General features: G+C 39.6%; 1 protein-coding gene across 3 annotated transcripts in view; it reads left to right on the forward strand.

The window, feature by feature from the left end:
* Window positions 1-24,486, forward strand: part of acsbg2 (acyl-CoA synthetase bubblegum family member 2) — a 28,377-nt gene that overhangs the window by 428 nt on the left and 3,463 nt on the right. The window contains exons 1-14 of one of the 3 annotated variants that reach the window (XM_067596480.1): window positions 1,999-2,145; window positions 12,976-13,111; window positions 13,849-13,970; window positions 16,219-16,493; window positions 18,276-18,364; window positions 19,575-19,695; window positions 20,062-20,142; window positions 20,241-20,390; window positions 20,804-20,980; window positions 22,394-22,575; window positions 22,796-23,038; window positions 23,148-23,365; window positions 23,529-23,668; window positions 24,207-24,453. In XM_067596480.1, coding sequence (XP_067452581.1) covers window positions 12,999-13,111; window positions 13,849-13,970; window positions 16,219-16,493; window positions 18,276-18,364; window positions 19,575-19,695; window positions 20,062-20,142; window positions 20,241-20,390; window positions 20,804-20,980; window positions 22,394-22,575; window positions 22,796-23,038; window positions 23,148-23,365; window positions 23,529-23,668; window positions 24,207-24,453 — 2,158 coding nt within the window. In that variant the 5' untranslated portion in view covers window positions 1,999-2,145; window positions 12,976-12,998. Of the gene's footprint in view, window positions 1-1,998; window positions 2,146-8,220; window positions 8,381-12,975; window positions 13,112-13,848; window positions 13,971-16,218; window positions 16,494-18,275; window positions 18,365-19,574; window positions 19,696-20,061; window positions 20,143-20,240; window positions 20,391-20,803; window positions 20,981-22,393; window positions 22,576-22,795; window positions 23,039-23,147; window positions 23,366-23,528; window positions 23,669-24,206; window positions 24,454-24,486 lie in introns of those variants that run through there. The other 2 variants (XM_067596479.1, XM_067596478.1) reach the window with 2 other exon arrangements.

Raw genomic sequence — 24,486 nt, forward strand, 5'->3', positions numbered from 1 at the left:
GGTCTCGAGGCAACTGTTGCTACCCTCGAATGTCTACGTCACGGTCCGCACTGTGCAAGGGAGGGGCCAAAGCGACAAGAGTCCCGCCCAGTTAGATTAAGATGTGAGTTTTAATTGAACCACTAGGAGGCGGTCTTGATTAGGGAAGTGATGGAAGAGAATAATTCACATATACAGATACTTTATTTTTATCTTTTGAGATATATATATATAAGCTAGACTCTTTTAAAACAGGCTTTAAAACCTTTCTATTCATCTTAACTCTTGTTATTCTCTTTATGTTGTGCGTTGTATGTTTTTAACGCTGTAGCATGTAGCACTTTGAGATCCACTGCCAATGAAAAGTCCAATACAAATTAAATGTTATTATTATTATTCTTATTTTAAAAAATATGTGTCGGCTATGTGCAAGTTCTTTTTTCTTTTGACTTTTTAAAAGTCAACACACTCTTAAAATCAACACATCAACAACAACAACAACAAAAGTGACAGGGTGATGACATTAGCCTACATAGAAATTTTACATATAAAGCATGTTAGGTAACTTATAAGTATGAAAAATAAGTTATAAGATATATTTAATAATAATAGTAATAAGAATAAAGACATATAAAAATACTGATATGAGTAAGAGTTGCACAAAGGTGATATTAAATAGAGAAAAAAGGCAGGAAAAAATAAATAAATTAGTCCAAAAATGATTTGATAGTGTTTAATTGTAGAGAGGCTTTTTTGTTGTTGTGTAATTTCAACACATTTAATAATAAAATAAATAGATTTGTATAAAGGAAGAGAAATTGGGAGCTGTCACATAAAATTTACATTTATGTATATAGATTTTTCCTCAATAAAATTATGATTTTCATTGAGTTTTAGAGGTAAATAAATAAATAAACAACATCCTTGCAGTTTAATGTTAGAGTATCTTTTGACTGTGCAGTAAAAAAAGAAAATGAAACCATGACAAAAATTAGACCCTGAAGTATATAATAACATGTGAGCTAAAGAGGTACAGTAGTGCAACCATTAAAGTGATGTCAGAACTTATTAAAATATTATTGACTGAAACTACTTCACTGCACAGCTTCACCTCCCCTTTTTCCTCCCGGATATTTCTTTATTTCTGCTGAATTTAGACGCCTCCCTGCTTTATCCTTCTTTTTACTTATCTGTGTGATTTTCAGTTCCAGGTACTGTTTCCTCCTCTTATTCTTATACATTTACATATTATTTATGTGTTATTGTGTTTATGTTTATGATTGTTTTCAATTTGAAAAGCTTTTTTTCCTTTTTTTTTTTTTTTTTACTTCCGTTCCTTCTTGCCAGACTGCAACCCGCCTTGTCTTCTTGCATTTCATATTTTTCAGCACATGGTGGCAGCATATGTCTATATTGTGTCACAGGGTGGTCACAGTTTGTCAGTTGAAGAGATTACTTTATCAGGTCTTCTTGATAAACACAAGACAAGTGGTTTACTTTAGCTTGATGGCAAGACAAGCGTGAAACCTGGGGTGACTTACATCCTATAATTTTAAAAACGTACATATTGTGGGTATTTTATAGGTTTATTCAAGTATTTTAAGCTAAATATATTTCAATATGGCAATCTCATGGAAAATGCTACTGAGCTGCATTCTGGAAATTACTTTCGGAGCCATAATGTAGACTAAAAGTCAGGATCTGCTGTTTTTAGTTTGATAAATTAGTTGTTGTTTTTTAAAAAATCTATGTCTTGTGAGTAGCCAACTTGGGGGTGCAACATAAAATTGCTGGAGTACCCCTTTAAATGTACAGAAAATATATAAATGAACAATTAATTGAATGAATGAAATATGAAAAATAAACTCAGGTAGAGTTATTGTCAAATTTTAATGCAAGTTTGTTGAGCCCTTGAAGAAAGTTAACTTCTTTGTCAAAGAGAGTTTTTTCTTTGTCAGTCCCCGCCATGCCAGTGCTCAGTGTTATGCAGGGTAAATGATAAGAGACTGCGCTGTCCAGAGCTGAAAAACAGACAGTTGGCTCTTAAACAGGTGTCACAGAGTCATTCAGCCCAGCTCACAGTGAGTTTGAGTGTCTGCCAGTGAAAGGAGCACTCACAAGTCCACAGACGTCCACTGTCAGAAATAAGTGAAGGAGTGGCTGGCGGTAAGTCATGGCACCTTTTCATTGATTACCGGCTTATGTTGCTTATTTAGACAAATGTTATCACTTATCACACTTTCTAAACATCAGTCGAGCGTCTAACATAATGAGTTAATCAGTTGAGGTGTTGTTTGTTGATGTGTTAAGTTGAATTAAGCTAATATTTGTTCTTGTTAAAGCTAAATTAAAGTTAAACCACACTGCGATCATGATTGAAGGACACTCCTGCTCAGCACTTTTCATCAACTTCACGGTTAACGACGGTAGATTATTACCAAATTTTAACGTTTGGGATTTACGAGAAGAAACCACGGTTTCCCTCATTTTTTAAATACAACTACTGGTGTTTCGGTTTAACGTGTGACCGTGTTAACCGGTGACTCAGCCGAATGGTTGGCGCTGTTGCGTCCTCGTAAAAAAAGCCTTATCAATAAATGTAGTTACTTACGTTTCTTACAGCGTTGCAAACAAACCGTAGCCCAAAGTTTTCTATACCGTTATCCTCAACCGGAAAGTGCCTCATATTCAACCAATTCCCCTGTATAAAAGTGTCAAATTCGTCATAAGACGCTAGCTGCTCTGCTAATCTTTTTTTATTATTATTATTTATTTATTTTTTACCGCACTTAAAAGTAACTTTAAGAAAGATGAATTCTTCTTGTTGGCGACCAAAAGGACCAGACGAATATATGTTGAACATTCAATTTAAGAACTTTGTTCAACAGCTGCCATTACTGCGAATAACCGCTGGTAACCGCCATACAACCATGGTGACCACGGACGCATTGGGCCGGAAGTCACCAATTAACACGGTCACTCGTTAAACCGAAACACCGGCAATGCTAACAGCAGGAATAACGTTAGCTTGCATCTGCCGCCAGCAGCGGTAACTTGCTCTCCCCAAAGTTTATCTTTCATTGGTCTTCCTGGTTAGTTTGAATCTTATTGCTGAGGTTTTCTATGCATAATCTAAACTAAATAGGTATCTATTACAATATCTCGACGTATGCTGCCAAAGGCTTCTGGGAAATGTAGTTCTTGAATGCTAACCCCTGAGGACTGGTCAGGAACATTTCACAGGGAGATGTATTTTGAAAATGTTGAGTAGCTATGAACAGGTGTTGGAAGAAATAAAAAAATATATGATTTATCATATTTTATTATATGACAGTATATTTTACAATATAATAATATGTATATTTAAATTCTTATAGGAACAAAAACATTGAATTTCTTTTAGTAAGCAACATTTATAGTTCTATATCTAAAAATATGTGTTAAACTTATTGGAACTTTATTGGCCGAGTATGTTGACACAAAGAAGGAGTTCCTGTTCTCATTATCGTTCAAACCTCCCAAACACAGTTCAGAGAACAAACACAGGAAGATACAAATACAGAAGACCAGCTAAATAAAGCAGCAAGCAAGCAAAAAAAAAAAAACAGTTGTAAGGGACAAAATCTGTACTGGTAAGATTGCTGTGTGTTGATTTATTGATAATTCAACCGCCTAACATTCTGTTAGGCCAATAATTATTGTTAGCTACCCACATTTGTTGAAATATTTATTAACATGTCTTTAAAGTGTTAAATTTCATTTGATAACATGCAGGATAACCAAACTACCTCAGATCCAGTGTCAGCCTGTCACCTGGCAGTTGCAGCTTTGACAAGTTGTTGGTGACGGTTAAATGTTAACTGAATCATTTTTATTATTATTATTATTGTTACCATCTTCATTTTTATATTTTTTTATTTTTATTTATTGGTGCATTTTGTGTTTTTTTTCTCCAGAGGTTAAACTTGCAAGGCTGTATAGCATATTTGCTGATCTTTGTGTATGATAATAACTACATATATTTGTAATATATATATATATATATACTAATTTAACATTTGCATAGAGATGGGTCTGATTGCAGTTGTGGCGGGGCATTCCTGTCATGTGTGACAAAAGAATAATTTTTAAGATGACAATAATTGTCAAGTTTTGAAAGTGAAAAAATATTTATAAAAATGATTTATCTTTTGCACAGAAATACATCTGCAGAAAAGTTGTTTCATGAACAAATGGAGGGGTTGTGGCTAGTTCAGACATGTCTGTAGTAACAGCAGGACAGAGAGGAGTGAACGCTGCACAAGACTTTAAACAGCACACATTACAAAAAGAAAGTTGAAAAATTACTTAAACTAAAACGTTTAAAGCTGCAGTGCAGGACTTATGTCACCCTCTTCTGGCAATGAGAGTAACAGGCGCTTCCGTCATAGCCACCGCTGTAGCCGACTCCGTCGCTACTGTTGTGTCTGTAAAATGGTGGATAAATTGTTTTGAGCATCACGCAACCTCCGCAAAATGACTGACTTCACTATCAGAATTTGATCCATTTGGTCCGATAACATTTGGAAAGTCTAGAAGAGCCGCACAATTAAATTAGTTCAAGTTAGCAGAGGCCTAACGGGAAGTTTGCCACTTGGCTGGCGGAAGTCTGTAGTGCACATGCTCTGCTCATAGAGCACATGCTCTGCTCATAGAGCATGTGCAGTACGCATTCATCTGGCCAGCGTGGGAATGTCTCCACCGACACTCTGTATACTATGAAATACAGAGAGATTTATCTAGCGGTTATGGGCTTAATCAGCATTGTGTGAACTCATTTGGCTAGGACTTGAATGTAACGGACGTTCATTTATATGTAAAAGTCCCGCACTGCAGGTTTAACTAACAAAGGTTTAAATTTCTGATGGCGGCTGCTGCAGAGGATGCTGAGCGGTCTGAGAATATGGAAAATAAATTCCAGGAACACGCTTTCATTTTTTTCAGAAAGACTGATGAAAGAAACGCTCCGTGAAAGATTGCACTGTGTTACAGAAACTAGGCTAACCCGACGTGACGTCATCCTCACTAATGTCACAAAAATAGTTTAGTTAGAAATATTATTTATTTATTAACATATCTTTTAACTGTACTTTTATTATTATTGTTTTATCTCACTGTCATTGCCCCTGTCTATCTATTTTATATTTCCTGTTACAAGACTTTTAAATTCACAATAGTTAACATTTAGATGGTGATGAAATTGAATATTTTATGATAAATTAAAATAAATAGTTAAAAATATTAAAGATTTTGAAGTAATGCAGTCTAGTTATTGTTATCTCATACACTCTTCATAGATGTTACCAGGCTCATTTTTATATCTTGATGTAATGTCTAATTAATAATTAATTAGTGATGCTTTTGACATTATGTGGGATATTTGATCACCAAAGCCCGATGCGTGACCACATAGGAAAAAGTCAGTGCACCGTAATATAAAGTATGCATCATGGGAGCATCTGATGAGAGAGGATGTTACTGACCTACAGTAACCTCAGTGCAGGGTGCATCAGCACTGTGCACATCCTGCAGCATTTCGGCGTTCGCGCATGAGCACACTGGATGAGCCGGCCTCTGCTGTCATGTGGTGCTGTGGTGTGGTGCCTCTGCGTTTTCGTCTCTCGTAGCAATTGGCTGAGACTGATCTTTCTATAGAGTAGTGATGGCACACATTTTGTGAAGTCATGTGATCATCCGCGCACGTGAGATCTTATGAAAAGTAATCCACATGAAAATAACCTTGTAATCATAAGAAAATAACACCCGTTTTAATGAATATCCTGCACATATTCAGGCTTTTCTCTCATTTTTGAAGTGAAATATTGCAAAATTGGATTTAGATTTTTTGTAGGGTTAAATGTAGAAGGTTAGTTGTGAGGCTCAGCAAAATTTTAGGTGTTTTTTATAGGTTATATGTTAATGAGCTTGAGTAGGAAATTTAGGTTCTTCCTGCTTCTCCTCACTTGAACTACTTGACCTTTGGAACCTTAGAGGAGGAAGTTTAGGGGAAACTGTGACAGAAAATCCCCGGTCTGGTCCAACAGTAGCAGCTTATTTACATGTGATGATTAGTGGAGTTTCAGAGCACATCACTGATAAATTACTCTCATCTGGAGTTACCTGCAGGTTAAAATGTGAAATTAAAATATCTTATAGCTCTAAATCCCCACCCACATTGCTTTCAGAGGCAGGCACATTTGAAAAAGGGTCATGAGCTTTTCTTTTTTTTTTTCAGTTGACACGCCTTTATTATCATTGTCATATGTATTGTTTGCCAATAGCAAACATTTTTGTAATAGTCTCTTCTTTCATTCCTGTTTCTCTTCCTGCATTTGGCTTTGTTTTAGTAACCTGTATATCAGGTCGTGCCTGAGAAGAACTAGAAGTACAGGTTTGACTTGGTTTGTCAAGCTGACAGCTCTCATCCTCATTCAGAGGGCTACAGTTAAGCTAGCAAACAGTTTTAGGAGAGATTTAGTCACATTTTTAACTGTCAGTCTACCTGCAATAGCTTCTCATTTGGCTTGTGACTCTTTTAGGTATATTTAAACCTGCTGCATGCAGTCAGTGATGTTCATATATTGTCCAGTAGCTTTACCACCCATTTTATGATATTACTTTGCAGTGGTTGAGGAAATATTGTGATCCTTTACTCAAGTAAAAGTAGTAATACAACGCTGTAAAAATACTGCATTACAAGTAAAAGTCCTGCATTGCAAATGCTGAATAAGTAAAAGTATCAAAGGTAAAAGTGCTCAATGCAGAAAATGTCTCCTATGACTGTGATACTACTATATATTATATCATTAGATTTTAATGTGTAGGCAGCATTTTACTGTTGTAGATGGTTGAAGCTTCTATATAACTAGCGATTAAATGGCTGATTATTTTCTTGATTATTCAATTGTATGTTTAGTCTGTAAGACATCAGAAAATAGTAAAAACAATCCAAAAGAGCTCTCAAATTGCTTGTTTTGTCCAAACAACAGTAACTTTCTACTCTTAACCCCAAAATGATTAAATTTACTGTAATTTAAGATAAAGACGAGCAGCGAATCCTCACGTTTGAGAAGCTGGAACCAAGAAATGCTTCTGCATGAAAATGACGTAAAAGATGAATGAGTTGATAAATAGATGCAAAGATAAATACAGCGAAATAGATGCAAAGTGCAAGATTTCACTTCCTCTATTTCACTAGTGAAAAAGAGGAATAAAGTGGTATGAAATTAATAATATTTAATAAGTACAAGTACGTTAAATTTGCACTTAAGACTACCAATAATATTTTGAAATGGGGTTAGACTTGAAGCAATTACTATATTGCATGTTTGGCACAGATGAAAATTATCGTTTGAATCATTTTTCATGAAATGCTAAATATTTACTGGTTCCAGCTTCTCAAATGTGAGAATTTTCTGCTTTTTTTTGTTTTATATTGTTGTGAACTGAAGATCATTTGGGTTTAGACTGTCAGTTGAGTAAAACAAGCAGTTTGAAGTCATTTCGGAGCGTGGGAAACTCTGACAGGCATTTTGTTTTTCATCTATTTTGAAGATAAAACAGTTTAATCGATTCATCGAGAAAACAACCTGTAGATTGATCAGTAATGAACATTACAGCCCTAATGGGGGTTTACAGTGGCTTAAAATAAAAAGAAGATAACAATGAGAAGAAGGAAGATCAATGTATGATATTGTTAATAATGTAGGTCACAGGATGTGGGCGTCCTTCGCTGTGTGCATAAGAATGATTTCAGTCACAGTGGAAAGTCATAAAAACGAGCACAGCTGCTCTTGTAATCTGTCCTCCGAAACCTTTACATGCAGCACTACAGCTTGCCCGATAGTAACCTCATAGCTGCAACGTGTGTTTGACTGTGTGGAGAGAGGAGTATCTCACTGTAGGGGGATGGGTTTTAGTTTCATAGCATCATCTGTCAAGAGTGTGTGTGTGTGTGTGTGTCCTCCTTGGCAGTCACTTCCCCCCACCTTATTCATTTGGCTTGCGTGGCCTTATATGGATGATGAGTCTTGTGGTGTGAGCAGTTTTAGCCAATCAGGTTCGCTTTGGGGTGGTTGATGGTTAAGGGTGGAGAAGGGGGAGGGATGGGGGGGGTAGTGTGGTCTGGAGGAAGCTGGCTAGCTTGTCTGGGTGGGGTCTTTTAGGGGGAGGGACTAGTGGAGCCGGCTAGTGTTTGAAAATGAATGATATGCTGCACAAGTTGTAGACACAGTGGGCGGTTAGCATTTTTGTGTTTGGTGGCAAACTGAAGTCACAGCACATTTATAGAAAGAGAAGAGGAAAGTGGACGATTGTACAAAAAACCCAAACTGTGTGAAGAATTTGTTTCCAGCAATGCAACGTGAGTATTTCATTTTGATTTCACGTAGCTCAGATGTAGTCCTTTCACCTTTTTGAGCGCCAGCTTTCACTTACACAGATCAAGTTTGTCAGGAAACCGGTTGATAATGATCCTTAAGAGAATAACTATGGCGATCTAATGTGTGATAATGTGATTTTTTATATGAATTAAGATCATTTTATTTCCTCTTGGTTTCTGCCATTGTGGGATTTCCTGTGTTATCATGTGGCTTAAAAATCCTAACATCAATTTTACAGCCATATAATTCAATGTAGCTCATTTTTAGCTCATTTTCTTTACTGTGATACACCAACACCCATCATTAAATGTGTGTATTTGATGAAACATATGGCTCAATCGCCCTTCGCAACAACATGTGGAGAGCTGGTGGTTTGCAGTAAGGGTGTAACCCAACCAGTATCGGTGTGAATTTGCCAGATGACAGCCAGTATTTAAGAGATAATAAAGGTTTTGTCTTTTTTTTTTTTTTTTTTTTTTTTTTTTTTAAAAGGCCTGAACCGGCTTTTATTTGGCGTGTGTACAGTGAGGATGCTGAGGATTACACCCAGTCATAAACTGCTCTACTGGGTGCTGGTCAGAGGCAGCAGCGGCTGGGCTGAGGATGCAGATCATGCAGAGAATTGATTGATAGGAATTCATCTCAGAGACGATGTTTAAGAACAGTGAGACTAAACTGGAGGGAGCGGTAGAGTATTGTGTGTACTGTTTGACAGGGGATTACCCTAATTGAAGTTTACAGGCATGGCATTGTGGTATATTAATGGTATTGTGTCGGGGGAGAGTCCCTTGTGTTGGTTTGAGGCAGACACAGTTTTGGCCGAGGACGGGGTTGTGATCGTTTGGGGGCTCCTTCTGTAGTAATCAAAAGATTTCAGTGTTGTTGTCTTTGCAACTGTTGCTGTAAGGGAACAGCTGTGTCGGTGTCTGCTCTACATTCATAATCCCCTTTTGATTGCATGAATGCAGTTGCAATAATGATGTCACTTTGCGCAGTGCTAAATCCATCAGATAATTCATCGTTGGCATCAGCTGTGGTGGTACATGATCGGTAAAACTTCACAAAAGTGTGCAAAGGATGCAAAACATGTTTACTGTCTTTCTTGAGTAAAATAAATTAAAAGCAGTGCTGAAATAATTAGTGAATTAATTCAGTAGTTGTCAGACAGAGAATTAATCGTTGTTTGAAGCATTTTTAAGCAAAAATGCCGGACATTTGCCTGTTTCAGCCTCTATAATGTGAGAATTTGCTGCATTTCATTCTTTTATATGATTGTAAATTGGTTATTTCTGGGTTTTGAACCGATGATCGACCAAATAGAGACATTTTGAAGACGTCACCTTGAGTTCTGTGAAACTATAGTGGAGGTTTTCCAATATTTTCTGACAATTCATAGAAAAAAACCAATCAACAATGGATTAACTGAGGAAAATAATTGTCTGTTTAGTCGATAATGAAAATAATTGATAGTTGCAGCCCTTCTTCTAAGAGACCTTGGGAAGTTCAAATGAAAGAGGAGCCCACTATCACATGGGTCATACCAGTAAACCACACCATTAGAGGAAATGGATTTAATCAAATCTGGAAGTGATTTACCAAAGCAGGAGGCAGGAGATTTTTTTATTTTTAGTCAGATTGTGGATGAATAGTCACAACTGGAGACCGATGATTGTGGGGTTGTCACGCCAGAGCTAAATCAGAGGCATCTTGAGCCTTTATTTATGGTGTAAACATGATGGCTCATGTGATGATAGCTCATTAGACCAAAATGGACACAGTGTTTGGAAGGAAGGAGGGGGGAAATGAAATGCAGCAACCAAGGAAAAAGACTTTAGTGTTTATATTTATCATTTCATGTGACAGACCTTTCCTCAAGATCAGTGTCACACATGTCACCCCTTCCTGTCCCCTAAGCAACCCCATAACAATGACACAGCCAGAAGCAATAAGAGGAAGGAGGATTTTAAAATGTCTTCTCAAAACATAACCCGGTTCATCCAAGATCTGCCTGCCTCCACCCTTTAACTCATCTCAATACTGCTGGAAAACCCTCATCCACTGAACAGCTGTGTCCTTGAGGAATCTGCAGCTGCGTTGGAAGTAAGATCGTTAGAAAGAAACGGCAGATTCGCATGTGTCATGTGAGCTGGGCTGAGATCACCCTTTAACATCTGTCTCCTTGGCTGAGAGACCTTCAGGCCTCTGTAGGATCTGTAAGCGAGGAGCTGAGGGGTCAGCTGGCTGCTCGCCACATGCTCCAAGTAGAATTGATTTTCTTTAACAACAGTTAACAGTGATGGTTTATGATGCTTTGAGGTGATGGCTGCTGATTCCCAAGAGATCAGAACGTCAGGAATGCTTGCAATTACATTCCTACGATTTTTTAGATACAATTTCCACGTGGAAGATTCAATTTTACGTGTTTCCACAGTTATATATTGGAAGCTTTGGTTGGCAAATATGTGTTAAACTCTGCTGCAAAGGAGGGGTGGGTGAAAGATATTTTTTGTTCCTGCTCTTTGACCTCTCTGGAGCCTGTTTCTTTCCAGTCGCCCAAACCCGATTGTCCCTACCAGCGAGTCATGACAGGCTACAATAGGCAGATGAAGCCGCTGGTATGTGTTTTCAGCCCCCTTTTTAGATAAACAGGCCAGCAGCAGCTCAAACCTGTTAGGGGGGTCCAGGCAACAACAGTGAGGTGTGGTTGTGATGGTTGTGATGGTGGTCGACGGTCGATGGTTTATGTTCGGGAGGCTTTGACGTGGTTCCTGTAATGAGGTAATGGCAAAAAGGCAGGAGAGCATACTCTCTCCACTTCTACTGAAACACTGGCTGAGATGTAAATGATGCGGGATGATTGATGGAGGAGAATTCCTGGAAATCCGTCCTCCACCCTGATCTTTGTCATTTTCTCATGGCTGCGTATCTCTAAACTTTGGCTTCATAATCAGATTTTCGACATGGCCCTCATCGGATTTTGAGAAGGGTGGAGCAGGGGAAACAGTTTTTAAGGAGGTGTTTTGTTGATCGAGCATGGACATGAAAAGGCAATTATATATTATTTGTTGCAAGACGATGTTATCTGTGGCAAATCTTTCCGCTCTGCCGGCTAAGCTCCATATTTCCCCACACTGTTGCCACACTACCAAATTCTGTCAACAGCACAGGCGTGGTGTAGGCGAAGACGATGTTTGTGTAATATCTCATAAAATCGGCACAAAGGTTGATCATGAGTAAGATGTAGCGAAAACAAAAAGGTTCCTCAAGTGGGGGTTTTTTTTGTCAGCATGTCACGCGTTTGTGCATGTTAGTTGTTTTTGATGTATTCATTCATGAATATTTAGTCGTTTTTCTTAATAAAATATATCTAAATGTAAGATCTTACAGTGAAACCTGCACACGGATGTGTAAACATGACCCCGACTACAGCTGCTAGAAAAAGCAGTGTGACCTGCTGCCATAAACACTCAGGTGTCAGTCTTGTGAGCACTACAAGCCGCTGACAGTCACACATTGGTGTGGGTTACTTTGCTGCAATTAGACTAAAGGAGCAAAGGTTTTCTTTTCCTTTCCTTTTGAAGTTGTAAGTCCTCTCAAAACCAGGTCTGACTCTAACTCCAAAAGGGTTAGGGTGTGTGTATAGTTTTGTTTTTTTTTATCAAGAAAAAGGTTGAATTGATGCTCCCAAAGAAGATAAACTGAGTACAGCGATGATGTTTCACATTACATCTTCATAAGGTGATACTACCGATACTGACTCAACGCAAGTGTGAATCTCAGGTTGAGCTTCACCATCATAACATCTGCAAATTAAATCATCTACAGTGTTTACAAACACAAAACTCTTGAGATATCAGTTACATGTCAGTCAATAGGATGCAAACAATCATTTCAAGATGATCCACTGAATACAATGACAGTAAATATTGTGAATCGATTTTTTTCTCAGGTGATTTGGACTCATTGAACAATAGTGGTAAAGATGTTTAGAGCTGAAACGGTAATTAAATTAATTACTTAGATTAGTTCTCAAATGTGAGTAATGTGCTGGGTTTCCTTGTCTGTGATAGTGAATGGAAACTTTTTGGTTGTTGAACTGTTGGTTAGACAAAATAAGTCATTTAAACATGTCAGCGTTTTAGAGACTAGACTATTAATCAATTTATAAAAAGATGAAGTCGCTGACTAATCCATCCATCATGAAAATAATATTTGTTTCAGCCCTTAAACATGTTTACACAGAAAGAAAACTCACAATTATTCAACAAAAGAACCAACATTGGTTCACATAAGTAACCCAATATGATGATCATCAGGTGGACAGACGAGATTTGGACATTACAGAAAAAGTCTTGTATCAAAATCCTTATTTATTCACTAAGGAGACTTTTCTTTATAGTTCCTTCTTGCACCTTATACACTATCAGGATGTACGTACACTACTTTGTGTCCAGTTTTCTTTGTCATCATCATGTAACAGCTGTAACTTTTCTCGTTGTGGATTATTGTCAGCGATGTGTTTGTTAAATAAAGCTAACGGGGCTCCTATTAACCACCTCTCACCTCACTCTTTCAGTGACCGCGTGTGAGCCCACCACCATGTCTGAGGCCGTGGTGATGGAGCCTCCCAGACCAGGTGGCTTCCTGGAGTCTTCCTGTGGTACGGGGGACAGCGCAGCTTCCCTTGATGACGGCATTGTGGATACAGCGAAGTACGTCTCCACACACACACACACACACACTTTGATGCCACTGTCTGGGGGTTACAAGATAATCAACAAGTGTTTTTAGGACATTTTTATTGTAAAATACTGGATGTCTTTATCTCTTCAGTCTTTGCTGCTCATTGAAATATGAAACATTTGATGGAGGATCACAAGGCACAGAAAGTTGAGAACTGGTCTAAGAGTCTGATATTGACGTGGATTACAATTCTACGAGCTCGATAGTTAGTTGGAAGTGCTTTTTTGACTGGACATGTATAGCATTATTGTCTTGTGGGAAGATTTGAATGTCGGTTTACGGGTAGGGAAATTACAGGATACTGATGTGAGCCAAGTATACCACCCAGGTTACAGCTCCAGCGCTCAGTGGTAGTTCACAGTAATTGCGCAGTCTCTTCTTGTAGAGGATTACGTTCCTGTCAGTGTACAAATAGTGTTTTTATCACTTTAATGGAAGCTTTATAATAATATAAAAATGACTTATGATTGATATGATTGTAGATAAACAGTATGTTAAGAGCCGTGAGATTTAGGGCAGAGACTCTCAAGATGATGATGATGAACTCAACAGCGTGTCGAGAGCCCCGGTTTTTCCCATATGACTCAGGGCAGGGTCAGTTTTCAGCCTCGGGTTATCCCCTCGGACGTCGCAGGGTGCAGTCATCCTGGGAATCCACTCATCTGTGTGTTTGTTGACGTATTTTTTTCCCTATTTGTTTGTTCAGCGAGTCCTCAGAGGAAGAGTCCACAGGGGAGAGAGAAGAGGAGATTTGTGCCCGTAATGAAGTCACCAGCAGCACCAAGACTACAGAGGTCCCTGCTGAACAGACCTTAAACACACAAACAGGTGAGAGATTAAACACACACGCCTGTTGAAATTTAACAAAGGAAAGCCAAAAGGTTGAATGCTTTTTTTACACTCTCTTTGTCCCACCTTAAACTTATGATAAGCTTCGTTTTATATCTTTATATGGATGGATTGGATATAGTTATTGTGTTGGCTCTATTTGCTGAAATCAGCAGTATGGTTTTGTCCTTTTTTTTTTTTGCTGAGGAAGTGAACAATACAGAAGTGAGTGTGTGAACTCCACATTCTTTGGCAGCACAACATGACTTTCCTTTTCCTGCCTTCAGTCTCAATTTTGACATTCCTTCCTGTCTCGCTCACTGACGTGGAAAATCCGGGTACATGTCCTACTTATTCCAGGATATTTGTCAGGGAAGGAGTGCTTCTTAATTATGATGAAAAATAAGGTCAGTGGAATAAAACACTGTCATTATTTTGGGTCATCTTCAAGTAAAGAGGATAAAAGGCTTTAAAATGTTAAGGAAAAACTCACCCAAAAAACCCTTTAAGTGGGAAAAAAATGGAAGAAAATTCAGGAAGAGCAACAGAGGATGGATCCCTCTTTCATGATGGACAAACATGTGATATATGCCGTTTGTGTACTAAAATAACAAAATGATTATTATACTGATATACACTGAGGTCATTCATCAGTCACTTACCAGGTGAAATATAATGGTTGTAGAGTTTTCCATGATAAAACATTCACCATCCTGCCCTCCCAGCTGCTCCATCTACTGATAAGCAGCTGTTTGAGTTTGGTCATAAATCCTCTGTACATAGACAATACCCCTCCAAAACATCCTGCTGGCTGTTTGGTCAAGACACACCTTTTGTTTGTGATTGTAAAACACACAAAGTGGAATTGGAACTTTTTAAACATTTTAAAGGAATATTTAGGTTCATTACCTCCGCCAGGCGTATGTGTCCATGTGTGTAATCTCACATACTACTGCACCCATCAGCCTAATATCTTTTGTGCATATTTATGACTGTATGCTCCAGGACCTCTCGTGGTTGCAGTGATTCACAATTGTTGAAAAACCTATTTTATAACAGGTTTTATACCCCCATTGACTCCTCTTAACCGGCCGCAAGTGATCAACAACTGCAGCAAAAGGCATTTCCGGCAATCGGCTAAGCTAAAAACAAGTCTGTTGCAGGCCACATTTTTGCCTTTGTCGTGGCTCAAAAACTGACATCTATAGAAAAGTTTTGGCTATCTTGAACTGCAGATTAATTCCATATCCAATATGTTATGATCCACTAAAGTTAAGCATGATATGAGATGAATAAATCCCCGTTTTTGTTAGCTTCGCTGCTATCTTGACTGTAAGGGAGCCAGGAGGGACAATTGAGTTTATTCGACTTTTCTTTGTTTGGGAGGGGAGAGGGAGGTATAATGAGACTATAGATGGCCCCCAGACACACCTGGTGGAGATCTGCACTCTTCTAGTTCACAATTTGGATTTTATTTTCATTGCTCAGGTCTTCGCTTATATAACATTGCTCTCACCAAAGTAAATGCTGAAATCTCAGATTAGTAAGATGATGTTAACCATTTACTTTTTCGGTAAAACTGAAAGGGAGTTCACCTGTAATGTTGGTAATCCCTCACTGCACTGGAAACTACTGTATGTGCGCTCACACAGATACGACTAGTACACTAGTTCAACGTTGATTCAAGAAGTCGGGCCTGTAAATTGTGATGGATGTTTACAACAGACAGTTTGGGTAAAAAAAGTATGTTGATTGTATGATCATCTGCTTTTCTGAGATCTCAGCAGTTAATTTGGTGTAATAAGTTGTAATAAATCATTTTTTTCCATTTAATTTTAAATACTGTAAAATGGTAACAATGAACGGATTTGTTTGGTTTAAAGAAATCTTCATCCAGCCAACCAGAAGTAATATCTTACCGTTGTTCATCTGGACAACGCTGTGCATCCTGTGTGACTGAGCTGTTGCTGAGGGCTTAGATTAGGCTCGCTCATTTGCTCATTGGGCCATGCTTGTTTGCAGCTCTTAATATAGTATCAGAGAGTGAATGGTTTCCCTTCTAATACGACAAATACAGGGTTTCTGTTGCAACTCACGTGGAGATTAGAGGAACAAGGAGACGCTGGCAGAAAGTTTAGTTCTGCATGTTTTCTTGGAAACGTCTTGAAGGGGATCTGTCGCTGAATTCTCTTAACATGCCTTTGCTCATTTTTCTGACCGCCCTCTTTCTTCACGCCTCCTCTTCCAGTGAATGCCCAGCGCCCAGACTCTCTGTCATTGCCAGCGGCGGCAGCAGAGCGCAACATGTGGACGTCTCAGTATGATGCAGAGGTGAAACTAAGAATGGGGGAATCTGGCCTGGCTGCCGAAACCCCTTTGACAGTCAACCAGATGTTCACCTCAGCCGTGGAGCGTTTTGGCGAATATACGGCTTTGAGCTGGAAGGAGGGCGAGCAGCAGAAGAGCCTGAACTACAAAGAATACTACCAGGCCTGCCGTACAGCAGCCAAGAGCTTCCTGAAGGTAACGGACAGCCAGGAAGAGAAAAATGCTGACAAAGGTTGTTTAGGATTTTTGACAAACAGCTGTCAGTTTTTTGCTCGCATTAAAGAGCATTAAATAAAATCCTGAACATTTCAACACTTGCCAGGACAAGGTTGCAAAAATCTGGCACAGGATGTTGCTCAATCAGGGAAATTACTCACGGTAGGCTAATTTCAAAAATTTCTCTATTACAGAACACCTCCTAAGAGAACAGCGAAGTACCTGTGAAATGTTACCGCCCACCTTTAGTTTTTCAGTCTCAAAAGGTTTAACATCTCAGTTTTGTTTTAAACAATCCCCCTTGTCTTTCTGACTGACGTCATGTTTAAAATCTTGTGTCTGTGCATTGGAATTTATGCCAAGTCAGTCTAGACGACACACGACGCAGCACAAAGGAGTCAGGCTGAAATGTCAGCCAGTACAGTCCTCAGCTGTTCATACAGGACAGAGCACGCTATTGTTTATTGTGAAGTTTGTCAGCATGGAGACTCAGCCGGGGTCATTTACACACACACACACACACACACATCTACACAGACATACTTACACGTGTGTCTCTGTATGTAAACACACAAACCATCCTGAACCCGGCGCCCTCCGAACACACACTCTTGTATATGCAGCATGAACTTTTTGCTTGTTTTAGGTCACGTGATGCAAAGATCACAGTCTTAACAGTCATGGCAGTGTGTCTCTCGTTGAGCTTTAACGCTCTCAGATATTAACAAAACACAGTCGGGTCTGCCAAGGTTTTATGTTTCCATCTACACGAGCTGAGAATCACATGTCAAGACTCGTATTAGAATCCAACTGCTGTTACAAAAGACATCATGAGTTATTTAAAAAGCTCTCTGTTTTTCAACTTGGTTTCATTATGACGGCCCCGTGTACATTTGGCTGTATATCTGCTCCATAGTAACTGCCGTTGTGGCAACGAGCTTCAAGCTGTCCTTGGGTCTGATTACTGTGTAGATCAGCAGATCTGCTGCTGGCAGGTCAAAACCTGCTCCCTATTGTTTCAGGGAGAAAGACAAACTTTGTTTTTACAATTACTGTAAGTGCATACAGGACACTTCATGAGCAAAACACAGAGGAAAGCTTCAAGTTTCATCTTAATACATGAAAATAACCAAATTTGATCAATCAAGATGACAACAGTGATATTTAAAGGTCCCTTCCAGACATGTTTTAAGAAGTATACTGTATAGAAATACTCTGCTTTGAATTATAATTTGTGTCTGATGTGGTTTTTCTACAAAAAAAGTTAAATTCCCTCGCTAAAATCCTTCAAATTACATCTAAAGCTGCTCCCTCATTAAAAATTCAAGACTCTATGAACATGCAAATAATTTCCATTTCAAAAGTTTAACTGCTGGATGCAAGATGTCTTCTGCTTCACTCTCAGTGTTTGTGCACTGGAGGCTTCAAGTTTCCAAATCACACTTGTATAAGTTGAATATTGGACCGTGATTGGCTCCAAACTAGTTGTGATGTCACACCCTAAACTCAGATTTAAAGGTGAGGACAGAGAAACTTTCCTTCCTCAGCAGATGATTGTGAAAACAGCCTTCTTGTGTCAAACTCTGTACACACATCATCTGCACAGTGAACCTCAAACATCAAACAGTGAAGTAACAAGAAGCAAATCACATTTTTGAGCAGAGGGGGGACTCTAGTGGATAATGAGTACCTGGCTGAGTTAAAAACAGGAAATAGAAATGTTTATATATACTCAAGGAAAGTATGTTTGTCTTTCTGCAGCTCGGTTTGCAGCGTTACCATGGTGTCGGGATCCTGGGCTTCAACTCCGCTGAGTGGTTCATCTCTGATATCGGAGCCATTTTGGCGGGGTGAGTTTTATCTTCATCTCTGAAGGTGTCAGTGAGGAGTTTTTCTCACAAAGGGTGTCATTGTTTGCATGTCTTCATACCTGAGTGATGCAATCCAAGACCTGAAATATGTCTAAGCCAGAACATAACCTCGGGTATCACCCAGCCCCGCATGTAGCCTCTTTATTTAAGGACGTGCCTCAGACTTTGCATAAACATGAAGCTGATGAACTGCGAGGTGATCAAATAACAGTAACACAAACCTCTCAGCTTTCATGATTGCATAAATAATCAGCGTGAAGGGCTTCAGAAACCTTTAGGCGTGCCTCGTACAGTGAGCTGTGAGACACAAATACATCACGGAGACACCGAAACCCTGCAGCAAATTAAGAACATGAGTATTGATTGGTCAATGTCGGCTTTGCCCCGGCTGAGCTGGTTACATCACCAAACATCTGTTCCGTTAGGTTGGGTTTTTCCTGCTGTCGGTCCAGTTTGAGCTGTGGTGATGCTGACGTTTTCTGTTATTCTTAAAAAAGCTTTTACCCATTGGAGTTTGGTTACACATCAGCATGCTGAAACTATTGCCATCTTGTCAAACCAGTCTTGAGGAGGCAAAGTACAGATCCTCTTTAATCAACTCAGGTTTGCAGTACATCACGTTGAAACTTGGGTCAAGTCTTGCTTGTCTCACTTCCCATCGGATGTGGGTGTCGGTTCCTCCAATGCAATGATACTGCCAAGTCAAGTAGTTTGTATTTTCCCATCCTCTTTAGGAGTGGGGCAGTCAAAAACAGAAAACAAGCAAGAAAAACAGGATGTTGGTTGAGATACTTCAGCTATTTCAACATAATTTGTCTCATGGTTACCCAAGAAAACAATATACTGCAGGTTACTCTCCTCAAGATCCTGTGAGAATAAACATACTCACCATTGTAAACAAACCAGTAAATGAGTTTAGCTCAAAACCAGTAGAGATGAGAACAAATCTGATCAGTGTTAAGAGCACGTACGATGGTTGTGGCACATCAGGTTTCACTGTTCTGTGGATTAAAACGTCTCTGACGGAAGGAATCCACTTTTGAGTCTTAGTAACATACCTGCTGTCACTCAAATGTTTCCCAACACATAAGCCAGATTTCTACATAAGAGCCTGCTCAGAATAGCACAAAGGAATAGTTTCATCCAGTTTTGCAAACTTCTAAACGTGACTCTCCCTCGTCTGTTGCAGCGGGTTTGCTGTGGGCATCTACACCACCAATTCTCCAGAGGCGTGCCAGTACGTAGCAGACAACAGCAAGGCCAATATCATCGTGGTGGAGAACCACAAGCAGCTGCAGAAGATCCTGCAGGTGAGATTAAGAGTTATACACTACGTTTAAATGCCGTGCACAACTATTTGATATACAGCACATGCCAATTAGTGTCAGTTTTAACTATGATTAAGGGCTGCATCGTTTGAAGATTAATAGAGATTTAGTGATTGTGCTAAAACACTGACAAAAGAGAAGTTACTGGTAGCTATAATACCACATATCATGTAGGAAATGTCTCTTGTGGATAATCAGAGCGATTTTTGATGTTGTAGCATGGCTTTGATCAATACAGTATTAATCTTGCAATAATTATCAGTATTTGTACATTTTAAAATAGAAGTGATGTTGACTTTTCTCAGATTTTTACAGTTTGTACTAAGATTATATTCTGTTTGCTCTCAGGTTGAAGACAAGCTGCCACACTTGAAAGCCATCGTCCAGTACAAAGATGCACTAAAAGAGAAGAGACCAAATCTGTATTCTGTAAGTAAAAACTCAAAAACACACACAAAAAAAGGTTTATTCAGTTCAAATAAACATCAGTTCAGCATTTTTTTTTTCTCTTTCTTTGTATACTGCAGTGGGCGGAGTTTATGGAGCTCGGACGTGATGAGCCAGATGCTCCTCTTGATGAGATAATCTCCAGTCAGAAGCCCAACCAATGCTGCACGCTCATCTACACCTCAGGAACTACAGGCCAGCCCAAAGGAGTCATGCTCAGCCATGACAATGTAAGTTTCACATGCGGCGTCACATGTTTGGTGTCTGGAGCTGACAGTTTGTGACGGGAGAAAGGTGCAGGTGCAGCTGACAAATGAGGCACAGATCAACATGTTACACTCACGATGTAGCAAAAAAAACCTCAGGGAATTAAAATGACTCTACTTTTAGCACTGTGTCTGTGTCTAAAGTCCTTTTTCTAAACAACATACATGGACTGTTTAATCCTGTTAGACCTTGACACCTGAGTGAACCAATTAAAACACATTTTATTCTTGTCAAAGTTCACTCATAAAGGTGTAAAAACCATTTTTGTTTGAGTGCTCTGCTCTTCATAAACATGTTTACAGTATAAGTGACCTCCTTTTCATAAAACAATTCAAATGCATCATATTAACTGCGCTCCTCTCTCCTTCCCTCTCAGCTGACATGGACAGCGCTCTCCACCAGCCATCACGTGCGTCTGACAGACGCCACCCAGGCTCAGGAGTCGGTGGTCAGCTACCTGCCTCTCAGCCACATCGCAGCTCAGATGGTCGACATCTGGGTCACTATGAGGGTCGGAGGGGCTACCTACTTCGCTCAGCCAGACGCCCTCAAGGTGAGGCACAGAGGTTGTGTTTATACGTAATGAACAGAACACAAACACGTGGACACCCAAAACATAGGCTCCAGTATTTACTGCAGAGGTATATATTTTATGTTTTCCTCAGCAGCGCTGGTGGAATCTGCAGGTCTTGAAAAGTCTTTAAAAGTATTGAATTCAGTTTCCGCAAAAAAGGCCTTAAAGGTACAAAATATATTTTCTTGGCTGATATATATGGTAAAATTAGTTCTAACTTTTTTTTTGTATGCAGTTGCAGCGGTTCAGGTATTGAGCCTGGGGGGAAAAAACCATTTGCGCTCTCGATTTAATAATTCATACACACAGATTACTATAATTCGTGCTCTAAATTTAATATTGTTTTTGGTGTGAGACAGCAGCTTTTAGTGTCTGTGTCTCGCTCTCTTGCCACCCAAAGAAAGCCATGAATTATTAAACTGAGACAACAATTTTTTTTTTTTTCCCTCAATGACGCCTCTCGGGCTCCGTAGTCAGAAAACGTTATACATCTATAAACTTCAAGCGAGACGGGTACGACAGTGGATTGTAGTGCAGGAAGTCGCTTTATACTTCTTTGTGGAGTTTAAGTCTGCACCATAAGACCTGTAGCACACTAATCACTACTGTTTGCCAAAGTAGCTCTGAAGCTGATGGACTCAAAAAATTAAATTAAATAAACGTAGTTATTTTGTAATTGGTTAATCTATCCATCAATCTTCTGCTCATCTGGATCCACATGATGTTAAATGATGAATTATATTACAAAGAACTCCTGTAATCTGAGGGGAAGTGCTGACAAAACTGTAATACAAATGTCAGTAAATTAATGTACTAAATAAATAGTTGTGGACCTTTTTGTCCCAACTGTTTTTCCATCTTTCTTTGACCAGTATGACAATGAAACAGGTATTAAACTTCATTCTATGTGATATTAAAAACATCTTGAATTTAATGTGGTGAACACTTCAGAAACCCTGGATACAAAAACAGGTTTAGTCATTTGAAATGAATCATCAAAAACTTATCTTTGATCCATGAACTCTCGCCAGCTTTTCGTGAACGCTGCAAGATTTTATCTGCAGTGTAAAACACGTGCTGAAAACCTCTCAAGGGTCATTTCTTTGTCAGGGCCTCTTTCATTTCATCATCATCATCCCCCCCTAACGGTGCATTAACTCCAAGTTAAGTGTGTAATGTAGTTAAGAGAAGTAGATTAATTAAGGGCTATCCTGAGGGGGGAACATATTAGCATGTTACACACACACACACACACACATATAAAAAGGCGTCTTTGTTTGTTTGGAAACAGTTTTTCTTTGTGTCACGTTGTGGTAGCAGATTTCCATATTTGTGTTTGTGTTTACAATATGGCTGCTGGTGGTTAAAGCTCTCTGCCTTCTTTTTTATCAGGGCTCTCTGGTCCACACCTTGAAGGATGTGCGTCCCACAGCCTTCATGGGTGTCCCACGTGTCTGGGAGAAGATGCAGGAGAAGTTGAAGTCCGTCGGATCCAAGTCTTCGACTGTGCGCAGGAAGGTGGCTGCCTGGGCCAAAGATGTGGGTCTGCAGGCGAATCTGGTCAAGATGAATCCGTATGTACTAATTTTGTGATTACAGCTTTATGTAGAGGGTTCAGTCTTTTCCTTCAGGGTTGGTTTCAAGCTTTTGTTTTGACTTTTTACTGAAATATTTTTTTCTGTTAGTAGTTTGTGCATCATACATCATGCATTTAACACCTGCTGGACACCTGATATTTGTGAATTGCATTAAGTCAAACATTCACACTGGCTGTTTTTTTGCCACCCCTTTAAGAAGCGGAGCAGTCGGGCGCACACCATTCAGCTATCACATAGCCAAGAAGCTCGTGTTCAAAAAGGTGCGTAAGGCTCTGGGCCTGGACCGCTGCACTAAGTGCTACACTGGCGCCGCACCCATCACCAAAGACACCCTGGAGTTCTTCCTCAGCCTGGACATTCCTCTGTACGAGCTGTACGGCATGAGTGAGAGCACCGGACCTCACACCATCTCACGCTCGGATGCCTTTAAGCTCACCAGGTATTTGCTTTGCTTGATTTGGCACTACTTTTCGTTCTAAATAAGGAATAATTTTTTTAAAAAAAACATGCTTTAAAGTGGTGAGTTAAAGAAATGTTTTGTCCTGCAGCTGTGGTAAGGAGCTCCCAGGATGCAAGACAAAGCTGCACAACCCCGACAAGGAGGGAAACGGTGAGATCTGCTTCTGGGGTCGCCACGTCTTCATGGGCTACCTCAACATGCCCGACAAGACGGAGGAAGCTTTGGACGCAGACGGCTGGCTGCACTCTGGTGACCTCGGCAAACACGACAAGAACGGATTCCTCTTTATCACAGGACGAATTAAAGGTAAGCTGCAAAAAACATTCTGACCCCGCATCCCCTACAGAGCTAGATAACACTGTAACCGACATTTAATCCCTATAAGCCTCAGGAAAAAGCAGCTCTATATCAGACCCTGATCAATTAAACCTGTCTCTTACTTGAACCTGTGTCCTCGTTTGATTTTTAGAGCTAATCATCACAGCAGGAGGAGAGAACATCCCTCCTGTCCCTATCGAGGATGCGGTTAAGGAGGCCGTGCCGCTGATTAGCAACGCCATGCTGATCGGAGACAAGAGGAAGTTCCTGTCTATGCTGCTCACCATTAAGGTAAAGGCTTAGAGACCTGGACCTGGTGTAACCTTCACAGCAAGCACGGCTCAGTTTGTCAACTTTATTCATAGTTTAAGTGGAGGCTCTTGTAGATAAGACTGTTAAGAAAAGGAGTGTCTTACAGGCTGTTTAACAGAATGAAGAGTATCAGATGAAGATGTAACTGTATCTGAGACGTGCATTTCAAAACATGACCAGCTGTTTGCTTAGTCAACGTCCTATCTTTATTTCTTTTTATCTAATCTTAGAGTTTATGTATCTTGGCTGATACTGTTGCAAAGGGAGATTGACGATAAAAAGCTGAACACTGGCTGTAAAACATTTGATTTCATACACTGCCATCTGGTGGCTGATTAGCAAAACTGCAAGACCACATTTATAGACCAAAGCTGCATGGACAAGCAATTAAAAAATATGTAATAACTTTTAATTATTTGTTATTTTTAGTTGTGATTGGTAATATTACATAAATAAAAATGAAACATTTCAATCCTTGTATCTTTTTCTAATGTTTTTTGGGTTTTTTTGTCTGCAGTGCCAGGTGAACGCTGAAACAGGCAGTCCGGAGGACGAGCTGACGCCAGAAGCTGTTGAGATCTGCAGGAAGCTGGGCAGCAATGCCACACGCGCCTCTGAGATCGCAAGCGGCCAAGATCGAGAGATCCAGGCTGCTGTCCAGGAGGGAATCAACAGAGTCAATGAGAAGGCCACCTCCAACGCCCAGCGCATCCAGAAGTGGATTATTCTGGATCGGGACTTCTCCATCCCTGGAGGAGAGCTTGGTGAGCGGGAACTTTGAAGATTTGAACTATTTA

Source organism: Thunnus thynnus, chromosome 8 (genome assembly GCF_963924715.1).
Source record: "Thunnus thynnus chromosome 8, fThuThy2.1, whole genome shotgun sequence".
NCBI classification, from domain to species: Eukaryota; Metazoa; Chordata; class Actinopteri; order Scombriformes; family Scombridae; genus Thunnus; species Thunnus thynnus.